General features: G+C 48.5%; 1 protein-coding gene across 2 annotated transcripts in view; it reads left to right on the forward strand.

Moving 5' to 3' along the window:
- The window catches only part of BAZ1A (bromodomain adjacent to zinc finger domain 1A), a 109,147-nt gene that overhangs the window by 30,429 nt on the left and 58,923 nt on the right, over positions 1 to 19,795 (forward strand). For both annotated transcript variants that reach the window (XM_044271504.1, XM_044271503.1), the window contains exons 10-13: positions 6,768 to 6,863; positions 9,865 to 10,003; positions 10,441 to 10,587; positions 10,817 to 10,912. In XM_044271504.1, coding sequence (XP_044127439.1) covers positions 6,768 to 6,863; positions 9,865 to 10,003; positions 10,441 to 10,587; positions 10,817 to 10,912 — 478 coding nt within the window. The remainder of the gene's footprint in view (positions 1 to 6,767; positions 6,864 to 9,864; positions 10,004 to 10,440; positions 10,588 to 10,816; positions 10,913 to 19,795) is intronic.

Below are 19,795 nucleotides of genomic sequence, written 5' to 3' on the forward strand. Positions count from 1 at the left end.
GGACCTGAATCCGATTGAGCATGCATTTCACTTGTTGAAGACAAAACTGAAGGGAAAAAATACCCAATATTTATGGGCCTGGCTGTATATAATGCTCTGGATTTCCTGGCCGATGCTTCCGCGGACTCATTAAGGTTATCTACCAGAGCTTCCACCTTATCCAATTCTGCTCGTAGAGCTATCTGGTTAAAAAGCTGGAATTGATATGTTGGCTCTAAAGCGAAGCTTTGCTCCATTCCGTGTCAGGGTGAATACTTATTTGGTCTGATCCTTGATTATTTACTTGGAAAAGCCTCTGATAGAAAAAAGGGCTTTTCTTCCACCAGTCAGCAGCCCCTTAGGAGATCCTTTCCTCCCAGGTTTAATAGAGAGGGTTTCAGGGAGGAAGGCTAGAACTAGACAGTTTGCGGGAGCAGCTAAGAAGTCTAAGGGGTTTCTTTTTTTTCCAGGTCAGATGCCTCAAAAATACGGCCCCAATGATGCCAGGCCTCCAATGGGGGGGTCGTCTGTCTCATTTTTCAGGTCAGTGGCAAAAAATCTTCAACAGCCACTGGATAATTCTGTTATAAAAGAAGGCTTAAGATTAAAGTTTCTAAAGTTGCCAGTAGAAAGTCTGTTATCACAAATCTATCGGTCAGACGCCCCAAAACAGGCAGCCATTATTTCAGAGGTTTTTCCCTGTTAGAAGAGAAAGTTTTGGTGGAAGTTCCAAGACAGGAGGTGACGAGAGGCTTTTAACTCAACCCTATTTCTTGTAAAAAATTATATTAATAATGTTTCATTTCGTTCAATAATGTTCAGTTTCAGGCCCTTCCCTTTGGACTATTTCAGGCCCCCAGGGTTTTCACAAAGATCATTGCAGAGATGATGGCTCATGTGAGAGAGAAGAACATAGTTATCATACCCTATCTAGATGATTTTCTTTTAGTCGCCTGGCCAGGTCAGATCCTAAAAGAACAAATTACCTGGTTAAGGGAGATTCTGGACAAACTAGGATGGGATATAAACCTGGAGTCCAGTTTGTGTCCGAGTCAGAAGTGCAGCTTCTTGTGGATGATCCTAAATTCCAGATCTCAGAGGTGCTTGTTGCCCCCTCAAAAAGCTCTTCTGATCAGATCAACAGTTCAGATCCTTAGCTCTCATTAGTCAGTTTCTTTGAGGGAGGCCATGTCCATGCTCGGGCTCATGACTGATGCTATTCCTTGGGTAGAATGGGCCCAGTATCATTCGAAGCCCCTACAGCTTCAGATTCTGGAGGTTTGGGACAGATGTGTACTCTCTGGATGCGGAGATTCATCTATCATCTCAAACTCTGATTTCTTTAGAGTGTTGGAGGGATCTGCAAAATCTACAGAGAGGGGTTCCGTGGCGCAGAGAAGCAGTCCTTCCCTTTACCACGGATGCCATCCCATACGGATGGGGAGACCATGTGGAGTCTCTTCTGTTGCAGGGGAGCTGGGACGACAATTCCCTATCTCATAATTTCAAATAACTGAATGCAATGCGGTTAGCATTGAGACAGTCTCCCGATCATCAGGGGCAGAAACGTCAGAATCAGTTAAGACAATATAACAGCAGTAGCCTATATCAACAGGAAGGGAGGTACAAGAACTCAGAGTCTGATGGCCCTAAGCCACCAGATTTTCAATCTAGCAGAAAATTCTCTCATCATTTTCTGCAGTACATCTAAAAGAAGTGGACAATGTAAAAGCAGATTTCCTCAGCTGTCATCTATGCCAGGGGGAATGGTGTCTAGACCAGAGGGTTTTCAACCAGATTTCAGTTTTATGGGGTGTCCCGGAGATGGACCTTTTTGCCACCAGGTCAAACAGAAAGGTGAGGGAGTTATTTTCCCTTTCCCCAAAGGAGCATCCAAGGGCAGTGGACGCTTTGGCTCAATCCTGGAAGAACGTCTTTCTTTATGCCCCCTCCCCCCTCTAAAGCTGTTACCAAGAGTCCTCAGGAAAATCAGAGAAGAAAGTGCCACGGTCATAGAGAGAGCTCCCTTTTGGCCAAGGAGGGTTTTGTTTTCTTGGCTCTGCAGGATGTTGATAGCCACCCCTTGGGTTCTTAACATATTCCAGGGACTTCTAGTTCAGGGTCCAATCTTTAACCCAGAAGTAAAAAAATCTTCACCTGGCTTGCCTGGCTATTAAGAGGGAGATTTTAAGGAAGAGTGCTCTCGGAGGATGTTATCACTACTCTGTTGGCGCAGACTGCTTCACTCCATTGACCAACCTTACTTAAGAATCTTAGAGGATTGGTTGGTGATTTCTCCTGAACCTTCTGTTTTTACCTAAGGTTTGTCTCCAGTTTCACCTTTCCCAGGAGATAGTTTTAACCTTCTTCTGTGCTTCTTCAAAAAATTAGAAGGAATCGGAATTCCATTGTTTAGATGTTAGGAGGTGTATAATTCAATATCTTTAGGCCATTCAGCCTTGGAGGTCCTCCTCCCATCTGTTGCTTTAATTCAGGGTACGAAGAAGGGCTCTGCTGCATTTTCTCAAACCATTGCTAGATAGATCAGACAGGCTATTAAGTGTAATCATCCAAGGGGATTGTTCTGCCCTCTGGGTTCCGGGCTCACTCTACTACATCAGTCTCCTTCTTGGGCAGAGAGGGCCTCCGCTTCTATAGCGCAAATTTGTAGGGCTGCCACCTGGAGTTCCCCACATACTTTTTTTCAGACACTATAATCTTCTAATGAAGGCCTGGCATTTGCCCGTAAGGTGCTCCAAGCTGTTGTCCCGCCCTAGAATAAAATCGCCTAAATCTCCAGGGGTGCTGTCATAGCCGAAGGGAAAAAATGGAATTAGTTGCGTCTTATGATCAGGTACGTCTTATAAAGCGTAAAATACGCTATTTATTTCATGTCTGATACAGATTCAGAATCTGATTGGGGTTCTGATAAAATATATTTTCTGATTTTCCTTCTCTAAAACCTAGGTGCATCTTATAAAATGAAAAATACGGTACTTTGAGTGTCAGCCACATTTATTTCATTCTATATTACAGTTTCTAGCTTGTGAGATTTGTTTCAGGGCTCTCGCAAGCAGCCCAAAATGGATCAGTTCAGCCCCAATGCATTCTGAATGGATAAGGATCCGCTTAGAATGCATCAGTTTGGCTGCGTTTGGTCTCCATTCCGCTTTTGAGGCAGACACCAAAACGCTGTCTGGTGACTGTCTGACGATGCGGAGCCAAACTGATCCGTCCTGACTTACAATGTAAGTCAATAGGGACGGATCTGTTTTCACCGACACAATATGGTGCAATTGAAAACTGATCCGTTCCCCGTTGACTTTCAATGTGTTTTTTTTTTTTTTAAATATAATAATGCAAACGGATCCGTTCTGAACGGATATAAGCGTTTGCATTATCGATGCGGATCAGTCTGTGCAGATACAAGACGGATCCGCACCGAATGCAGGTCTGAAAATAGCCTTAGCTGTAATATATTTTTAACCTATTGTATTACCTGTGTTTTTTAACCAGACTCTGTATTTGAATAGGACCTGTCACCACAAAATGCAGTCTTAATGCACCATGTTATAGAGCAGAAGCTGAGCAGATTAATATATAGTTTTGTGGAAAAAGATTCACTAAAACCTGTAACTTTTACATTTATATCTCTCCCTTTTCTACTTCCTGTGAACAGCATTGGTGTAGGAGTGAGGGGCTTTCAGTGACAGCATTGTGTGTATAAATGTGCGTGAGACGTAGCTGTCACACTGGTAACCCCTTCCTCTCTGTACTAATAGGTATTCACAGGAGGTGAAAAAACTAAGATATTAATATATAAATTATACGTTTTACTGGATCTTTTCCCACAAAACTATATATCGATCTGCTTGGCATCTCCTGCTCTGACATGGTGCTTTCAGATTGCATTGGATCTTATGGCGACAGGTCCTCTTTAACATAGCCTTGTAGTTATTGCAAGCATCAAAGAGCCATGTTATCCTCTTCCATAGGCAGAGTGATTTTTGAGCATCTAGCAGCCACCCCATCCACTCAAAGGCAGAGTAATTGTATTAAAATTTTAACACGCCTAGTGGTGCAGCGACTGCACCTATCAGGTAGCCTTTTTACCCCCTTCCACAGAAGGAATTATTGCAGGTTACCATCTTGATAAGTCCCTTACTGACATACATCTGATAAGTGCACAGCATTTTGACCCATGCAGGGCCTTCTCAAGTGGTGTTACGGAAGCTGCTTGTGGAGGAGTTATCAGTGACTGACGGCTATCTATGTATACACACTTAAAGGGGTTCTGCACTTTCAATTAACTGATGATCTATCCTCTGGATAGATCATCAGCTTCTGATCGGCGGGGGTCCGACACCCGGGACCCCCGCCGATCAGCTGTTTGAGAAGGCAGCGGCGCTCCAGCAGCGCCGCTGCCTTCTCACTGTTTACCACCGGGCCGCCCGCCCACTGACGTCACGACTTGTATCAACTAGAGTGGGCGCGGCTAAGCTCCATTCAAGTGAACAGAGCTTAGCCGCGCCCACTCTAGTTCAGTGTTTCCCAACCAGTGTGCCTCCAGCTGTTGCAAAACTACAACTCCCAGCATGCCTGGACAGCCTTTGGCTGTCAGGGCATGCTGGGAGTTGTAGTTTTGCAACAGCTGGAGGCACACTGGTTGGGAAACACTGCTCTAGTTGATACAAGTCGTGACGTCAGTGGGCAGGCGGCCCGGCGGTAAACAGTGAGAAGGCAGCGGCGCTGCTGGAGCGCCGCTGCCTTCTCAAACAGCTGATCGGCGGGGATCCCGGGTGTCGGACCCCCGCCGATAAGAAGCTGATGATCTATCCAGAGGATAGATCATCAGTTAATTGAAAGTGCAGAACCCCTTTAAGGCTGTATCGCACCTGCCAATTTTTTGTCAGATGATTCCTAAAGAGTGTTTGTATTAATACTCATAAGCGATCATCTTGCAATGTAATACTGCTGCCAATGAACGAATAAACGCTCTTTCATTGGGCAATTGTGATATATATTTTTTTTTCTCAAGCTGCAGCCAGCAAAACACTAGACAACATGGGGACGAATGATGGCATAGTGATTGCGCCCCTCCATGCTGCCGAGGAGATCGCTAGCTAGCCGGCGATTGCTGGAGGGAACTCTTCCATCTGGACAATTGCTTGCTCAATTAGCCTGTGTAATACAGGCTTTACACAGAATTTTATCAATCACTGATGACACCTCCCACATGTACTGCAAAGGAGAGATATATAGGAGATATATAAATTACAAGTTTTACAGAATCTTTTCCCTCAAAAACTGCTCAAGTCCTCCTGCTCAATAACCTGCTGCCTGCAGATTGCACTGTATTTTGTGTTGCCAGTTTTTCTTTAAAGGGTTTGTCAGCCCACTAAACCTTTTTTTTTTTTTTTTTTTTTTTTTTTTTTTTTATACTAATAATCCCTATACTGCAAGCTGTGCATACATACGTTAAATAATCATTTTGGTTCAGTAGAATTGGATAAAAAGCTATTTTTAAAATATGCTAATTACCTTGCTACCAGCAAGTAGGGCGGCTACTTGCTGGTAGCAGCCGCATCCTCCGATCCTAATGACGCCCCCTCCGCATTGTGATTGACAGGGCCAGCGAACGGGATCGTTCTCTGCTGGCCCTGCCTGTTTGCATTCAAAATCTGGCGCCTGCGCCGCGGCCGTGCCTATCTTCAATCTGCGCAGGCGCACTGAGAGGCGGACGCTCCATCCTCAATGCGCCTGCGCCAGGTGTAGATGTGACGTCATCGGCGCAGGCGCATTGAGGATGGAGCGTCCGCCTCTCAGTGCGCCTGCGCAGATTGAAGATAGGCACGGCCGCGGCGCAGGCGCCATATTTTGAATGCAAACAGGCAGGGCCAGCAGAGAACGATCCCGTTAGCTGGCCCTGTCAATCACAATGCGGAGGGGGCGTCATTAGGATCAGAGGATGCGGCTGCTACCAGCAAGTAGCCGCCCTACTTGCTGGTAGCAAGGTAATTTGCATATTTTAAAAATAGCTTTTTATCCAATTCTACTGAACCAAAATGATTATTTAACTTATGTATGCACAGCTCGCAGTATAGGGATTATTAGTAACAAAAAAACGGTTTAGGGTCCATTCACACGTCCGTTGTTTCTTTCCTGATCTGTTCCGTTTTTTGCGGAACAGATCTGGACCCGATCTGGACCCTTTCATTTTCAATGGGCCCTGAAAAAAATCGGACAGCACAATGTCAGATTTTTTTTTCAGGACCCATTGAAAATGAATGGGTCCAGATCTGTTCCGCAAAAAACGGAACAGATCAGGAAAGAAACAACGGACGTGTGAATGGACCCTTAGTGGGGTGACAGAAGCCCTTTAAAGGGATTTTCTGTTCAACAGCTATTGACCTCGCCAGTGATGGGTCATCAGTATCAGATTGGTGTGGCTCCTACACCTGGCACCCCCACTGATCAGCTGTTTTGGGTGATGGAAACTATACAGTGTATGGAGTGGAAGCAGAATGCTCCTTCCAAGTGTGGTTTCTGGCAACTGTGTACTTGGGCTCTGCTCTCATCCACTTGAGTGGGATCTGAGCTGCAGTACCCTGGCATTACCACTGCACGGTGTATGGAGCTTGCTGATTCCAGCTCCCTACACCTATATAGATTCTTGTGCCAGGGCAGCGGTCTGAAACAGATTATCAGTGGGGTTCTGGCTGATAGGACCTCAATATCTGTAGCCCAGACAAGCCCCTTTACGTTTATGTATACTCTTTTTGCTTCAGGAGAGAGAGAAAATCCGTGAGGAGAAGCGTAAATATGCTGAGCGCTTAAGAATGTGGAATCAGCGTCGGGACGACATAGAGTGTGATGACTTAAAGGTAAGTTTATTGCTGTGTTATTTACAGTGCAGAAGGGAACAAATTAATGAATTAGTAGGCAGGATACCTAATACTATGCAGGAGGCTGATGATTTAACAAAGTACCATATAAAAAATGTAATCTTGCTGCATTACCTCTCCGATAAATAGCTCCCAACCATTTAATACACAACCAACCTACAGTATACTCAGACATGCCCCAAGCTTCCATATAAGATGCATAAGAAATGCAATTCTTACAGGATGGGGAAGTAAGGCTGTGCACCTATATTAAAACATTACTGACTTCCTGTAGTCTTCAGTACCATATCAGATTTGTGGAGATACTTGCTGTTCATGTACAATATCTTATACATTGATGAATGAAGGTATTGTTTAGATCTAAACAGTCAGCTAAAGCTAAGGATTCTGTGGATTTCTGGGCCATTATGATGACCTTGTGGGGAAAAAAAAAATCATAAATTGTAAAACGTTTTGGGGCACATGTCGGTGTTTTACGGACGTGAGCTGTCCGTGTTCTCCATGGACAGCACACGTCCTCATTGATTTTAATGTGTGTATTCAGACATCAGTGTGTTTAGCATGGCCCGCGTGTCTGTTTTCAGCACAGATGCATGCTCTATTTTGTCTGTGTTCACAAATCCATCGGGCCCATTATAGTCTGGGTCTGTGAAAACCACGGATCATTAGAAATAGATGCTTTGAAAAAGATTTTTCAGCTGTTCAGTGTCAGTGAAACACGGATGGCACACGGACAGCAAAAAACGGACCTAACACGGCTCCTTCACGGACAGCTTCACGGATGCATCACTGACCACCTTCTCACGGATTTGAGCACTGCCACGAACATGTGACTGGTTTTAGACGCCGTTCTTAGCAAGTCCCTATGCTGGCAGTAGATCTGCAGGAGTTAAGTAGAGGCCTCTACATAACTTTGGCGGATCCACCGCCTCTTGTAAATGTAAGCCAGCTTCCTAGCTGTCTTAGGCCTATTGCACACGACCGTATGGCTTTTTCAGTGTTTTGCGGTCCGTTTTTCATGGATCCGTTGTTCCGTTTTTTCGTATGGCATATACAGTATACAGTAATTACATAGATAAAATTGGGCTGGGCATAACATTTTCAATAGATGGTTCAGGAAAAAACGGAACGGAAACGGAAGACATACGGATGCATTTCCGTATGTGTTCCGTTTTTTTTGCGGATCCATTGACTTGAATGGAGCCACGGACTGTGATTTGCGGGCAATAATAGGACATGTTCTATGTTAAAACGGAACGGAAATACGGAAACGGAATGCATACGGAGTACATTCCGTTTTTTTTGCGGAACCATTGAAATGAATGGTTCCGTATACGGACCGTATACGGAACGCAAAAAACGGCCAGTAAACGGGAAAAAAAAACGGCCGTGTGCAATAGGCCTTACATTTAGACCATTTTCTACGCCTAAAACAGGTGTAGAAAATGGTAAATGAGACGGGCCTACTGCCCCTTCTTATACCACGCCCACTTTATTAGACCTGGCGTGATCCAGGAGAAGTCGTAGATTGCGGTGCAAAGGACCTCTTTTGTCTTCTGCACCTTGCACAACCTTATCACTGATCCCCACCCAACAAACCTACTGGGAAAGTTTCTGGGGAAATCAGTGATTGCATAAAAACTAAATTACCAAATGGGGATTAGATAAAGAGGGCTTTGGGGCAGTAGCAGCTGCTTTATATAAAAGGATCAAAGGAAAAATATCAAAGGGAATTTATCCTCGAGGTGGACATATAAAACACTTCAAAAAGAGATTGTTTAATTATGTTGTGCAATCGGTAAATCACGGTACAAGCATCTATGCAAAAATATAAATGATTTATTATACAATAACTTGAGATACAATCAAAGCTTAATGAATATAAAAGTCAATAATATGCAACAACACACAGTGATATGCAGTACCCAAAATTCACCACTAGATGGCACTAATGCCAAGACCAACGTATACACAATACCTCCTTTAATACAATCAGTCTTGACCACAATTATCAAATATAAAACTCAATAATGTTAATGATAGATACGAACCCTTATTCTGCACAAACTATGACAAATCTCAGATAATCGGGTAGTATTGTCACACAACTTATAAATGATCAAGCCTGGTATTGACTATGGATTGAAATTATTCCAATCTGAGTTTCCTCTGAAATCAATATTATATATTTTATTCAGTAATATGCATCTTTACTGAGCGACAATATTGATGTAGCACTTTTAACACTATACATCCGCCATACAACGGGAGTTTTCTAAATATCAGGATAAATAATTTATATCAACACTACATGGAATAAAGTTATAAGTTACCCGAGAAAGCAGAGGATGTGCAGAGACTAAGGGATGTCAGCACCAAAGTCTGTTTTGGTCATTGGGATTTTTCTCCTGGGCTTTCTTTGTTTCTTTGTGTTTTCCTTGTTCCCCCTGTCCTTTTCTCCTGTTGCTGTATCTCTCCCCCCCTTCTTATGTGTGTGTGGTTAAGTTTGTGATCCTAATAAGTTGGACACACCTTCCTAGCTTGGAGTTTTCCAATCATTGTCAGCTAGACACGTACATATGATAATGACAGTGATATCATTTTATTGCCCAAATTGCATTTCTGCTGTTGGTGTAATGTTACTCATTCACCCCTAGGTGACACTATTACCTAAGCTATTAGTATCATTCTAGTAAGGGTTAAATATCCAAGAATGACTTCTCAGACAGGTACATGAACTGTGTCCTTTCCATGAACCTCTTTTGGCTTACTTTAAAATACATGCACAATGGTGAATATAACACATGAGTTATTATATATCAAATCCACTATAATTAGGATATTTTGATATAAATGTTACATACCTATGAAAAACCACAACACATATTCAATAAAATGCTATTAGCTCTATAATGTGTATCCTAGCTGCTTATAGTTTTTAATGTATATTTTGTATCTTTTTTTCCCCTTATTTACTTAGGATCTTCCTGCTCCAGTTCCAGTAAAAACAAGACTCCCTCCTGATTGTTTTGGGGATGCTGTTATGGTCTTAGAATTCCTTTATGCATTTGGTGATCTGTTTGACCTTAAGGATGAATTTCCTGAAGGAATGACATTTGGTAAGTGGTTTCTGACTCCTTTTGTGGGTATATTCACAGATGCAGATTTGTTGTAGAAATTCCTCATCTGAATAGCTGTAGAAACATTCCTAGTTGAATGGAACTGATTTGCAGCTGTAGAAATTTTTCGAACATCTGCGATATGTGAATATACCACAATGCTGCCTTACTGATTTTAAAAATAAAAACAAGTGGTTCCGGTGAAGACAGACTGTCATCCAGCAGCTGTGGAAAGCCGTAGGTATCCATGCAAAATAATGGACGCCCCATGTGGTGCTTAGTTTCCTATGCAGCAGTCGTGCATGGTATAACAGAAATTGCATTACCCCACTTCAAACAGATGGTCATGGGAACTTCAGCAGTAAGAGTGCCAGGCTATCCACTTGTGATACTTGGTGACTTTTGATAAAGCCGTTCTTTTATCTGTCTCTTACCAGAAATTCTTGAAGAGGCTTTGGTTGGCAGTGACCCAGAAGGACCACTTTGTGAGCTGCTTTTCTTTTTCCTGAGCGCCATTTTTCAGGCCTTAGCAGAAGAGGAGGAGGATGTGGCCAATGACCAAATAACAGATGCAGAAGCTAAAGGTAAAGGTTTATTATTCTTATGGCTTAAATAGAGAACATATAGAGGGCCATCAAAGAGTGATTGGTAAGCTTTTATTTTAAGTACCTCCAAATCTGAAGAATGCTTACTGCTCTCCTTCACTGTACACAGTTATTTTTTTTATTGTATTTGTTTATTGTATGGTATTTCTGTATGGCTATTTAACCAGTTTTAATGTGTAATAAAACAGGTTGCTTTTGTGTTTTACAGGCCTAACGGAAACTTTGGGTGAGGATGCAGACACAACAAAGTCTGCTCTATACGCAGTAGCCTCTTTAGCAGCGGCTTGGCCCCAGTTAAATCATGGTATGTTTGCTTTCTTAAATTGTACCAAATTGAATGCTGTTATCTGTCCCACCTTGAACGTTTCCAGTTGAAGCCTTTGTACAACCTTGTGCTGGGAATAAGATTGGTGTAAATAACTTTTCTTCTATCTATATTGTATGCTCGTTGGGACAGGGCATAAAACCTAAAGGGTTATTCTGGCCAAAAACATTATTGGCTTACACGCTGGAAATGTAATTCATTTTTGATCAGTGTGGTCTGAACAGTTGCAACTACACGAGTAGAATACTTGCTTCATCCTCCTTTTTACTTCTGTGAGAGTTACAAGAACAGCCGAGTGGTTGTCCCTCAGCAGATGGGCTGTACAAATTAATTAGCAGGGAGTGTTGCCAGCATCCAGACAAGCTGAAGACAATGGAACCCATCAACTGTAAAGTGCACCCTTTGTCAAGTGTCAGTGGGTGGTCATCAGGAAGACATTGACATAATTTAGCTGGGCTGTGGGTTGGTAGCCATGCAAATGCAATCCTCTCCCACCTGTGGTATTATCCTGACTGCAGGGTGGATAAAAATCAATGATTTAAATCGTTTTTTCTCGCCCAATTTCCTTGGGGGACACAGAAGACCTTGGGTATAGCTCATCTCCCTAGGAGGCGTGACACTAAGTGAAAACTGTTAAGCCCCTCCTCCATCAGCTATACCCTCAGCCTGGAGAGAGAGACTGCCAGTTTTTGCTTAGTGTCCAAGGAGGCAAGACACTCCCTGCTACTGCAGGGCTGTTTTCTCCTTGTTTAAATTTTGATTTTTACTTTTTTCTTTTCTTTTTGTTCCAGATCATCAGGGACAACAGAGACGCACTAGACCTCTCTGTTTCTCCCGGGGTTGAGCTGCGCCAGTGCCGGTCACCCGCACTGCTGCCTCCCCCACAGAAGACAAGGTGGATCAGGGCAGCCCAGCTCCCCTACATCCCGCCAGCGCAAGGGTCGCCCGCACGCCAAGTCCCTCTCCCAGCGTCCTGCCACTACGGTGCCAGTAGCTGAAGGGGCGACCCTGCTGGAATGGACCGAGGGTGAAGACGACTATGGTGAGAGAGTGGCTTCTCCAGCCCTTCGTCCCCCACCCCCCACCCTGGTCTCCTGCGTGCCTGACCCCCCATACTTGGACCCTTCGGTCACTGCTGGACCTAGGCTGGCCCCTGGGGTGCTGCGGGGCGACATTCCACTCCCTGCTCCCTCTCCTCCCTTCTGGCCCTCATGGGACATTTTAGCAGCAGAATGCTGCGAATAGGCAACCACATCGCCTCCCTTCACTTATCAGCGTCCCTCCTGGGAACGCTGTGCTCACATCCTCACGGGCACCTGGTCTCAGGGTCCCCCCATCCCCTCACCGATGCGCTGCTCTGGACCGGGGGCCTTTTCCTGACGGCAGTGCTGCTTGGGCGACCGCACCTCCGGCGCTTCTTCCCGGCCTGCTGGGCCGCACTTCCTTCCCGGCCCCCGACTGTTCCGGCCTGCGGGGTGGACTCCCGCGGCCGGCATTTGGCTTGAGCACGATGCTCCAACGATTCCGGCCGGCCGTCGGCGACTTCCGCAAATTTTGGCCCAGGCTTCGGGCCTACTGGGTCGCATTCCGGCGCTCCACCCGGGCCCCTGACTTCCGGTCCGCGGGGTGGGCTTCCGCGGCCGGTTTGTCCAGGCAGTCCGCTCCGGTTTCCTGTGCGGCCCCGGTCAGCCGGGTGCCGCAGAAAATTTAGGCCCCGGCTTCACGGCCTGCTAGGCCGCAAACTTCCGGCCTCTGTTGGAGGGGGCGGGAACTTCTCCGGGCGCGAATTCTTCCCGCCTGGAGGTTCCCCGCCCCCAGGGGATCGCGGCGCCGCCTCCTCCTCCCTTCCAGGTTGGTTGGCTGTTAACCCTTCGGGTACCGGCCTCCGTGCTTCAGTTTGTTTTGCTCGGCTGATGGGCCTATATGGCTGGCGCCCCCCCCCCTCTACTTCTATGCTGGGCACCTGTATGGTGGCACTTCTTCTGCCTCAGTGAGGCTATTTTTTATTTAGAAATGCATAACATGGTTAAGCTAATGGATTTCTTGTGCGCTGCGCAGGACGCTGCAGCCTTATCTCAGTAGCGCCGCCTGTATGCATGCTCCTTCCATGAGCGGCATGGTGTCGCACTCCCCGGCTGGTGCATGTTTCCCTTCTTTGCCCTCTCCGGGATACAGCGCTGGCCAAGTGCATGCGCTCTCCTTTTTTCGGTTGGCAGAGTTCGTCACCCTCCAGCTATGGTAACTGCCATGTGCAGACAACCCCTTCCTAGGCGGGATACTGCACTCTCTCGGGCTGCAGGCTTGCCTGGTGCATGACCCCCCGCTTAGGTGGAATACTGCACTCTCACCGAATACGGTGTTGGCCATGTGCACGAGAACGCTGCACTCATTGGATTCGCTGCAGGCCATGTGCACAGCCCCCTTCCATAGGCGGAATGCTGCACTCATTGGATTCGTTGCCGGTCTTGTGCATGTCCTCCTTCCATAGGTGGACTCTGCACTCTCACCAGATACGGTGTTGGTCTGGTGCACGACCCCCTTCCATAGGGGACCGCTGCATTTTCACTGGATTCACTGCCGGCCATGTGCGTGATTCCTTTCCATAGGCGAAACGCTGCTCTCACTGGATTTGATACCGGCCATGTGCATGACCCCCTTCCATAGGCGGAATGCTGCACTCACTGGATTCGCTGCCGGTCTTGTGCATGACCCCCTTCCATAGGCGGAATGCTGCACTCACTGGATTCGCTGCCGGTCTTGTGCATGACCCCCTTCCATAGGCGGAATGCTGCACTCACTGGATTCGCTGCCGGTCTTGTGCATGACCCCCTTCCATAGGCGGAATGCTGCACTCACTGGATTCGCTGCCGGTCTTGTGCATGACCCCCTTCCATAGGCGGAATGCTGCACTCACTGGATTCGCTGCCGGTCTTGTGCATGACCCCCTTCCAGGGGCGGAATGCTGCACTCACTGGATTCGCTTCCGGTCTTGTGCATGACCCCCTTCCTCTAGGCGGAATACTGCACTTCATTGGTTATGGTGCTGGGCAGCCGGCCATGTGCATAACCCCCTTCCATAGGCGGTATGCTGCATTCTCATTGGATTCGCTGCCGGCCTTGGGCATGCCTTCTTCCCTCAAGCGCCATGCATACACCCTCACTGACTGGGGTCGTTCTCTCGCTGATAAGTTGCTGGCCGCGTGCAGGACCCCCTTCCATGGTGGGACGCTTGCAACTCACTAAATCCACTGCCGGCCATATACATGTTCCCCCTTTTGTGGGTGGTGTACGGCACTCTTACTGGATTCGCTGCCGGCCATGGACATGTCTCCTTTCCTCAGGCAACATACACACACTCTCACTGACTGTGTTTGTTCTCTCGCCAGTGTGCTGCTGGCCAGGTGCCTGACCCCCATCCATGGCGGGGTGCTCGCATTCTCCCTGGTTGCAATACTGGCCATGGGCATGGCTCCCCCTTCTGGGTGGCATACTGCACTCTCACCGGATACGTTGCTGGCCTCTAAGATGGGTGGAATGCTTGCACTCCCATTGGATACGGTGCTGGCCTTGTGCGTGACCACCCCTCATTCCATGGGTGGACCTTTTGTACGCTCACAGGACTCACAACTGTCCTTGTATGTGCTGTGCTGGACTTGTACTTGTCCCCATTCATTGGCGAAGTAGTTGTACTCTCACAAAATTCGGTGTTTGGTGGATTATTGCACACTCACTTAATGCTAGGATTACCCTGTGCATGTCCCCTTTTCACTAGGTGGACGTCCTGCTGGATGCGGTGTGGCCATGTGCATGGCCCTCTTCTGGGCGGAATATGGTATGTCTTCCTTCTCTGAAGTAGGTGCTGGTCTTGGGCATCACCCCCTTGTGGGGCGGGCTTTGCACGCTTGCTGCCCGCACTGTTTGCCAAGTACATTGCCCTCTCTTCTGGGCGGACTGCTTGCGCTCCGTCGCATGCCATACTAGTCTTGTGTATGTCCCCCCTTCCGGTTGCACTTTGCACTTCTGTGGGGCTCTGTGGCTGGCCCTCCTTGCTGTATGACTATTTCGCAGTGGGCGGACGCTCTTGGGGGCTGCTACTCTGTGCGTTGTTGGGCCGTGTATGCCTTCTCCTTCCGTAGGTGGGTTGGCTTTCTCACTGCTTATGGGGCTGCTTGTACGTATGCCTCCATTCTTCCTGCGACTTGTCGTTGTTTTTCTCTTGGGATACGGTGATTGCCGCCGGCCTGGCACTCTTCTCTGAGGAGATCTTTCTGTTCACCTGGCCTGGACGGGCTCTATTGTTCTCTACTGCAGCGAGCTGGGTGGTATCCATTCTCTGTTCGGAGGGTATATTTGGTGTTTCCGTTGTGACGGTATCCACCATATTCGTTGGCCCTTCCGCCTGGGGAGTGTTTGTGGTTCCTGGATGCGTACCCATTAGTTACCCTGTGGCATTGCTTCCCAGCGCAAGCGGTCACATGGTCGAGAGTGCTGTCTCCAGCGTCCCTCGCAGTCTACGTTGGCTCTGGCCGGATTACGGTTCCCTCGCCTGTTGCCATTCCTCCTCTTGGATGCGTTTTGGTTTGAGTCCTTCCTGTTGGCACCCTCCGTGCTTCAGTTTGTTTTGCTACCAGGTTCTAGCCGCTCTTTTCGAGCAGGTCGCCCAACTTCTCTTGGTTGCTCGATTACCGAGGTCTCAGGGACCTCCACTTTCGATTCGTTAGGGTATTCGCCTTCTGCGAATTGGTGAGCCGGACATCTCGGAGTAGCGGAGTTCTGCTTTTGAGCGGTCCTGTGGCTTCCCTGTTGCCCACTCCTCCTTGCGGTTGGAGGGTGTCATCCGTCTTCTCGGCTATTTTTCTCTCGACGGCTCTGTTTTGGCTTCTCCTGGGTCAGTTTTACTCCGATGTGGCTTCTGCCCCGGCCAGGCTTCAGGGGCTGTTCCTTCACTGCCCTCCCCCCTGGGGAGACCATGGTTGTTCATATGGATGGTCCCGGTGTTCCTTATGACCTCGTACTGTCTCCATTGTTCACACTGGCTGTACTAGCTGTGTGCCTATTACCGGGTTTGCCGCATTCTGTCCTCCCGCTGGGTGCAGATTACTTTTACCATTCTGGGCGCTGGTCCTGCTTGGACTTTACCTTCTCGGTAACCTGGCGTGCCTACTTTCTTCTGTCAAGATTACCCTTCAAGCCCCCACTTCGGGTCTGTAGAACACCTTACTGTGGTGGCTACAACGACGAGGACTTAGCCTGACTTGTCCTGGAGTCTGTTGGAAACTGGCCGGGTCCCGTTCGGTTCCTTCCGTTTGTCCATCTGCTCCCCCACTCCGCGTGGATTCGGGACGGCGTTGCTCGGGGGCCGACGGGACCGGTTTTCCCAACCTTTTTGCCGTGTCACTGATTTGCGCTTACTCGCATTGGATTTCCTCCCGTCTGCCCAGACGAGTCCAGCGAGCACACTAGTGTTCGCTCCCGGCCGTGCTTCGTCCAGGTTCTGTTGTCTGACTTAGGGTCTTCCCTGGGGTTCTTTAGGAAGCTGGGCATTCACCCAATTCTGCCTTTCTCTTCCCGTGATTCGGTCTTCTCCAGTCTGGCCTGGACCTGCGACTGGGACTCTGTTACTTGAAGTGTCTGCAGTTTTTTGCTTGGACATCTCCGACTCTTGTCGACGCTCGGTCTCCTTGTTTCCAGGAGGTCCGCGCCAAGGTTCACGGCTCCTGGGTGCTTTCCTCCGCTTAACCACATGGCTATTGCTGTGGTTACTGCTCAAGGGCAGGGCTCTGTTTTTTTTTTTGGTGTCACCGTTCATTTCACCAGAGCGGTTGGTGCCTCCGGGGCCGGAGGCATTGGGCTTCGGCCATGTCATTGTGCAGGGTGGCCACGGTCTTCCTTGCACTCTTTACCAGGTTTTCCTGGGTGCGTACTCTGGCTTCGGCGGCGGCTGCTGCCTTGGGCCGCCTGGTTTTTGCAGGTGGCATTTCCTTGCTGCCTTCGGGTGCTTCGCCTTGGTGCTGTGGTCCCTCCCCTCTTGGACTGCTTTTGAACGTCCCAAGGTCTTCTGTGTCCCCCAAGGAAATTGGGCGAGAAAACGAGATTTTTGTATAACTTACCAGTAAAATCTCTTTCTCGCTCTTTCCTTGGGGGACACAGCACCCACCCATTCATTGGTTTTTTTCTGCACGGTTTCCGAGTTTTTGTTTACCCGTTGGGTAGTTGGCTTGTTGTTTCCACTTGTTGGACTTTGCCTTTTCTCACTACTTGGACACGCAACTGGCAGTCTCTCTCTCCAGGCTGAGGGTATAGCTGATGGAGGAGGGGCTTAACAGTTTTCACTTAGTGTCACGCCTCCTAGGGAGATGAGCTATACCCAAGGTCTTCTGTGTCCCCCAAGGAAAGAGCGAGAAAGAGATTTTACTGGTAAGTTATACAAAAATCTCGTTTTTTTTTATTTAAATTAGATTTTTTTTTTATATATAAAATGCTTTTTGAGGAAAATCTATTACCATCCAAAGGTTATTCCATCATAAAATTAAGATTCGTTTTTTAATTATGTAGAATAAGGCTGTATATGTTAAATTTTTTTGGGTAAATAAATTCCATTAATCCATTCACAAGGTCATGCTCTTCCAGAGGTTTTTGTAAGATTATTGGGCAGTTTCTCTGCCTACAAGATATTATCACAGATGCTTGGTTTACTTTTGCAGTTCTCAAAACTGAATTTGACTCGGCAGAGATCACAGGCCTCTTCTTCACAGCAAAAATTTTATAACATGAACAGAGTTGAGAAAAATACCTTAATCTTAACTTCTACAAACCTATGAATACAGAATCAACCTAATCAAACTAATATGAAAAGTTGTTGTTCTAAAAATCATCTACTTGCATATTATAAGTTATACCAGCAAGAATAAGTCTTTATGTAGAAAACTATGATTTAAATCAAGCCTTACTGACTAGTGATTTAAATTGTGATTTAAATCAGTTTGATTTAAATCAAATCCACCCTGCCTGGCTGTGACAGCAATACACAGAATAGTAGAAAAAGCCTGTACTCACATAGAATCCAACAGAATATAACGACAGTCATCACTGTAATAATAAATATATTTCAATAATTCCTTCTGTCAAAAAGCACCACACTCATTTTTATCAGAGGCTAGGCTCCCTCTGCTTTTCATCTCAATGAAGATATCATCCTCCCCAGGGGTCGAGTCGAGGGGGAACGCGTGGGAACGGCGTTCCTGCACTTTTTTCATTGCAGGAACGCCGTTCCCTTTCAGAGCAAAAGGACCAGGAGGAGAAGCGATAAAATCAGATTCACAGGGGGCGGAGCGAAGGCGAGGCCCTGCGTGACTCAGGCTAAGTGAGGAGGGAGGGGGAGCGGCTTCAGTTGAGGAGGGGGAGCGGCTTCAGTTGAGGAGGGGGAGCGGCTTCAGTTGAGGAGGGGGAGCGGCTTCAGTTGAGGAGGGGGAGCGGCTTCAGTTGAGGAGGGGGAGCGGCTTCAGTTGAGGAGGGGGAGCGGCTTCAGTTGAGGAGGGGGAGCGGCTTCAGTTGAGGAGGGGGAGCGGCTTCAGTTGAGGAGGGGGAGCGGCTTCAGTTGAGGAGGGGGAGCGGCTTCAGTTGAGGAGGGGGAGCGGCTTCAGTTGAGGAGGGGGAGCGGCTTCAGTTGAGGAGGGGGGAGCGGCTTCAGTGAGGAGGGGGAGCGGCTTCAGTTGAGGAGGGGGAGCGGCTTCAGTTGAGGAGGGGGAGCGGCTTCAGTTGAGGAGGGGGAGCGGCTTCAGTTGAGGAGGGGGAGCGGCTTCAGTTGAGGAGGGGGAGCGGCTTCAGTTGAGGAGGGGGAGCGGCTTCAGTTGAGGAGGGGGAGGGGCTTCAGTTGAGGAGGGGAGGAGGGGCTTCAGTTGAGGAGGGGAGGAGGGGCTTCAGTTGAGGAGGGGAGGAGGGGCTTCAGTTGAGGAGGGGAGGAGGGGCTTCAGTTGAGGAGGGGAGGAGGGGCTTCAGTTGAGGAGGGGAGGAGGGGCTTCAGTTGAGGAGGGGAGGAGGGGCTTCAGTTGAGGAGGGGAGGAGGGGCTTCAGTTGAGGAGGGGAGGAGGGGCTTCAGTTGAGGAGGGGAGGAGGGGCTTCAGTTGAGGAGGGGAGGAGGGGCTTCAGTTGAGGAGGGGAGGAGGGGCTTCAGTGAGGAGGGGAGGAGGGGCTTCAGTTGAGGAGGGGAGGAGGGGCTTCAGTTGAGGAGGGGAGGAGGGGCTTCAGTTGAGGAGGGGAGGAGGGGCTTCAGTTGGGGAGGGGAGGAGGGGCTTCAGTTGGGGAGGGGAGGAGGGGCTTCAGTTGGGGAGGGGAGGAGGGCTTCAGTGGGAGGAGGGCTTCAGTTGGGGAGGGGAGGAGGGGCTTCAGTTGGGGAGGGGAGGAGGGGCTTCAGTTGAGGAGGGGAGGAGGGGCTTCAGTTGGGGAGGGGAGGAGGGGCTTCAGTTGGGGAGGGGAGGAGGGGCTTCAGTTGGGGAGGGGAGGAGGGGCTTCAGTTGGGGAGGGGGAGCAGGGGCTTCAGGGGAGGAGGAGCAGGGGCTTCAGGGGAGGAGGGGGAGCAGGGGCTTCAGGGGAGGAGGGGGAGCAGGGGCTTCAGGGGAGGAGGGGGAGCAGGGGCTTCAGGGGAGGAGGGGGAGCAGGGGCTTCAGGGGAGGAGGGGGAGCAGGGGCTTCAGGGGAGGAGGGGGAGCAGGGGATTCAGAGGAGGAGGGGGAGCAGGGGCTTCAGGGGAGGAGGGGGAGCGGCTTCAGTTGAGGAGGGGGAGCGGCTTCAGTTGAGGAGGGGGAGCGGCTTCAGTTGAGGAGGGGGAGCGGCTTCAGTTGAGGAGGGGGAGCGGCTTCAGTTG

The sequence above is a fragment of the Bufo gargarizans genome, chromosome 11 (genome assembly GCF_014858855.1).
Source record: "Bufo gargarizans isolate SCDJY-AF-19 chromosome 11, ASM1485885v1, whole genome shotgun sequence".
NCBI classification, from domain to species: Eukaryota; Metazoa; Chordata; class Amphibia; order Anura; family Bufonidae; genus Bufo; species Bufo gargarizans.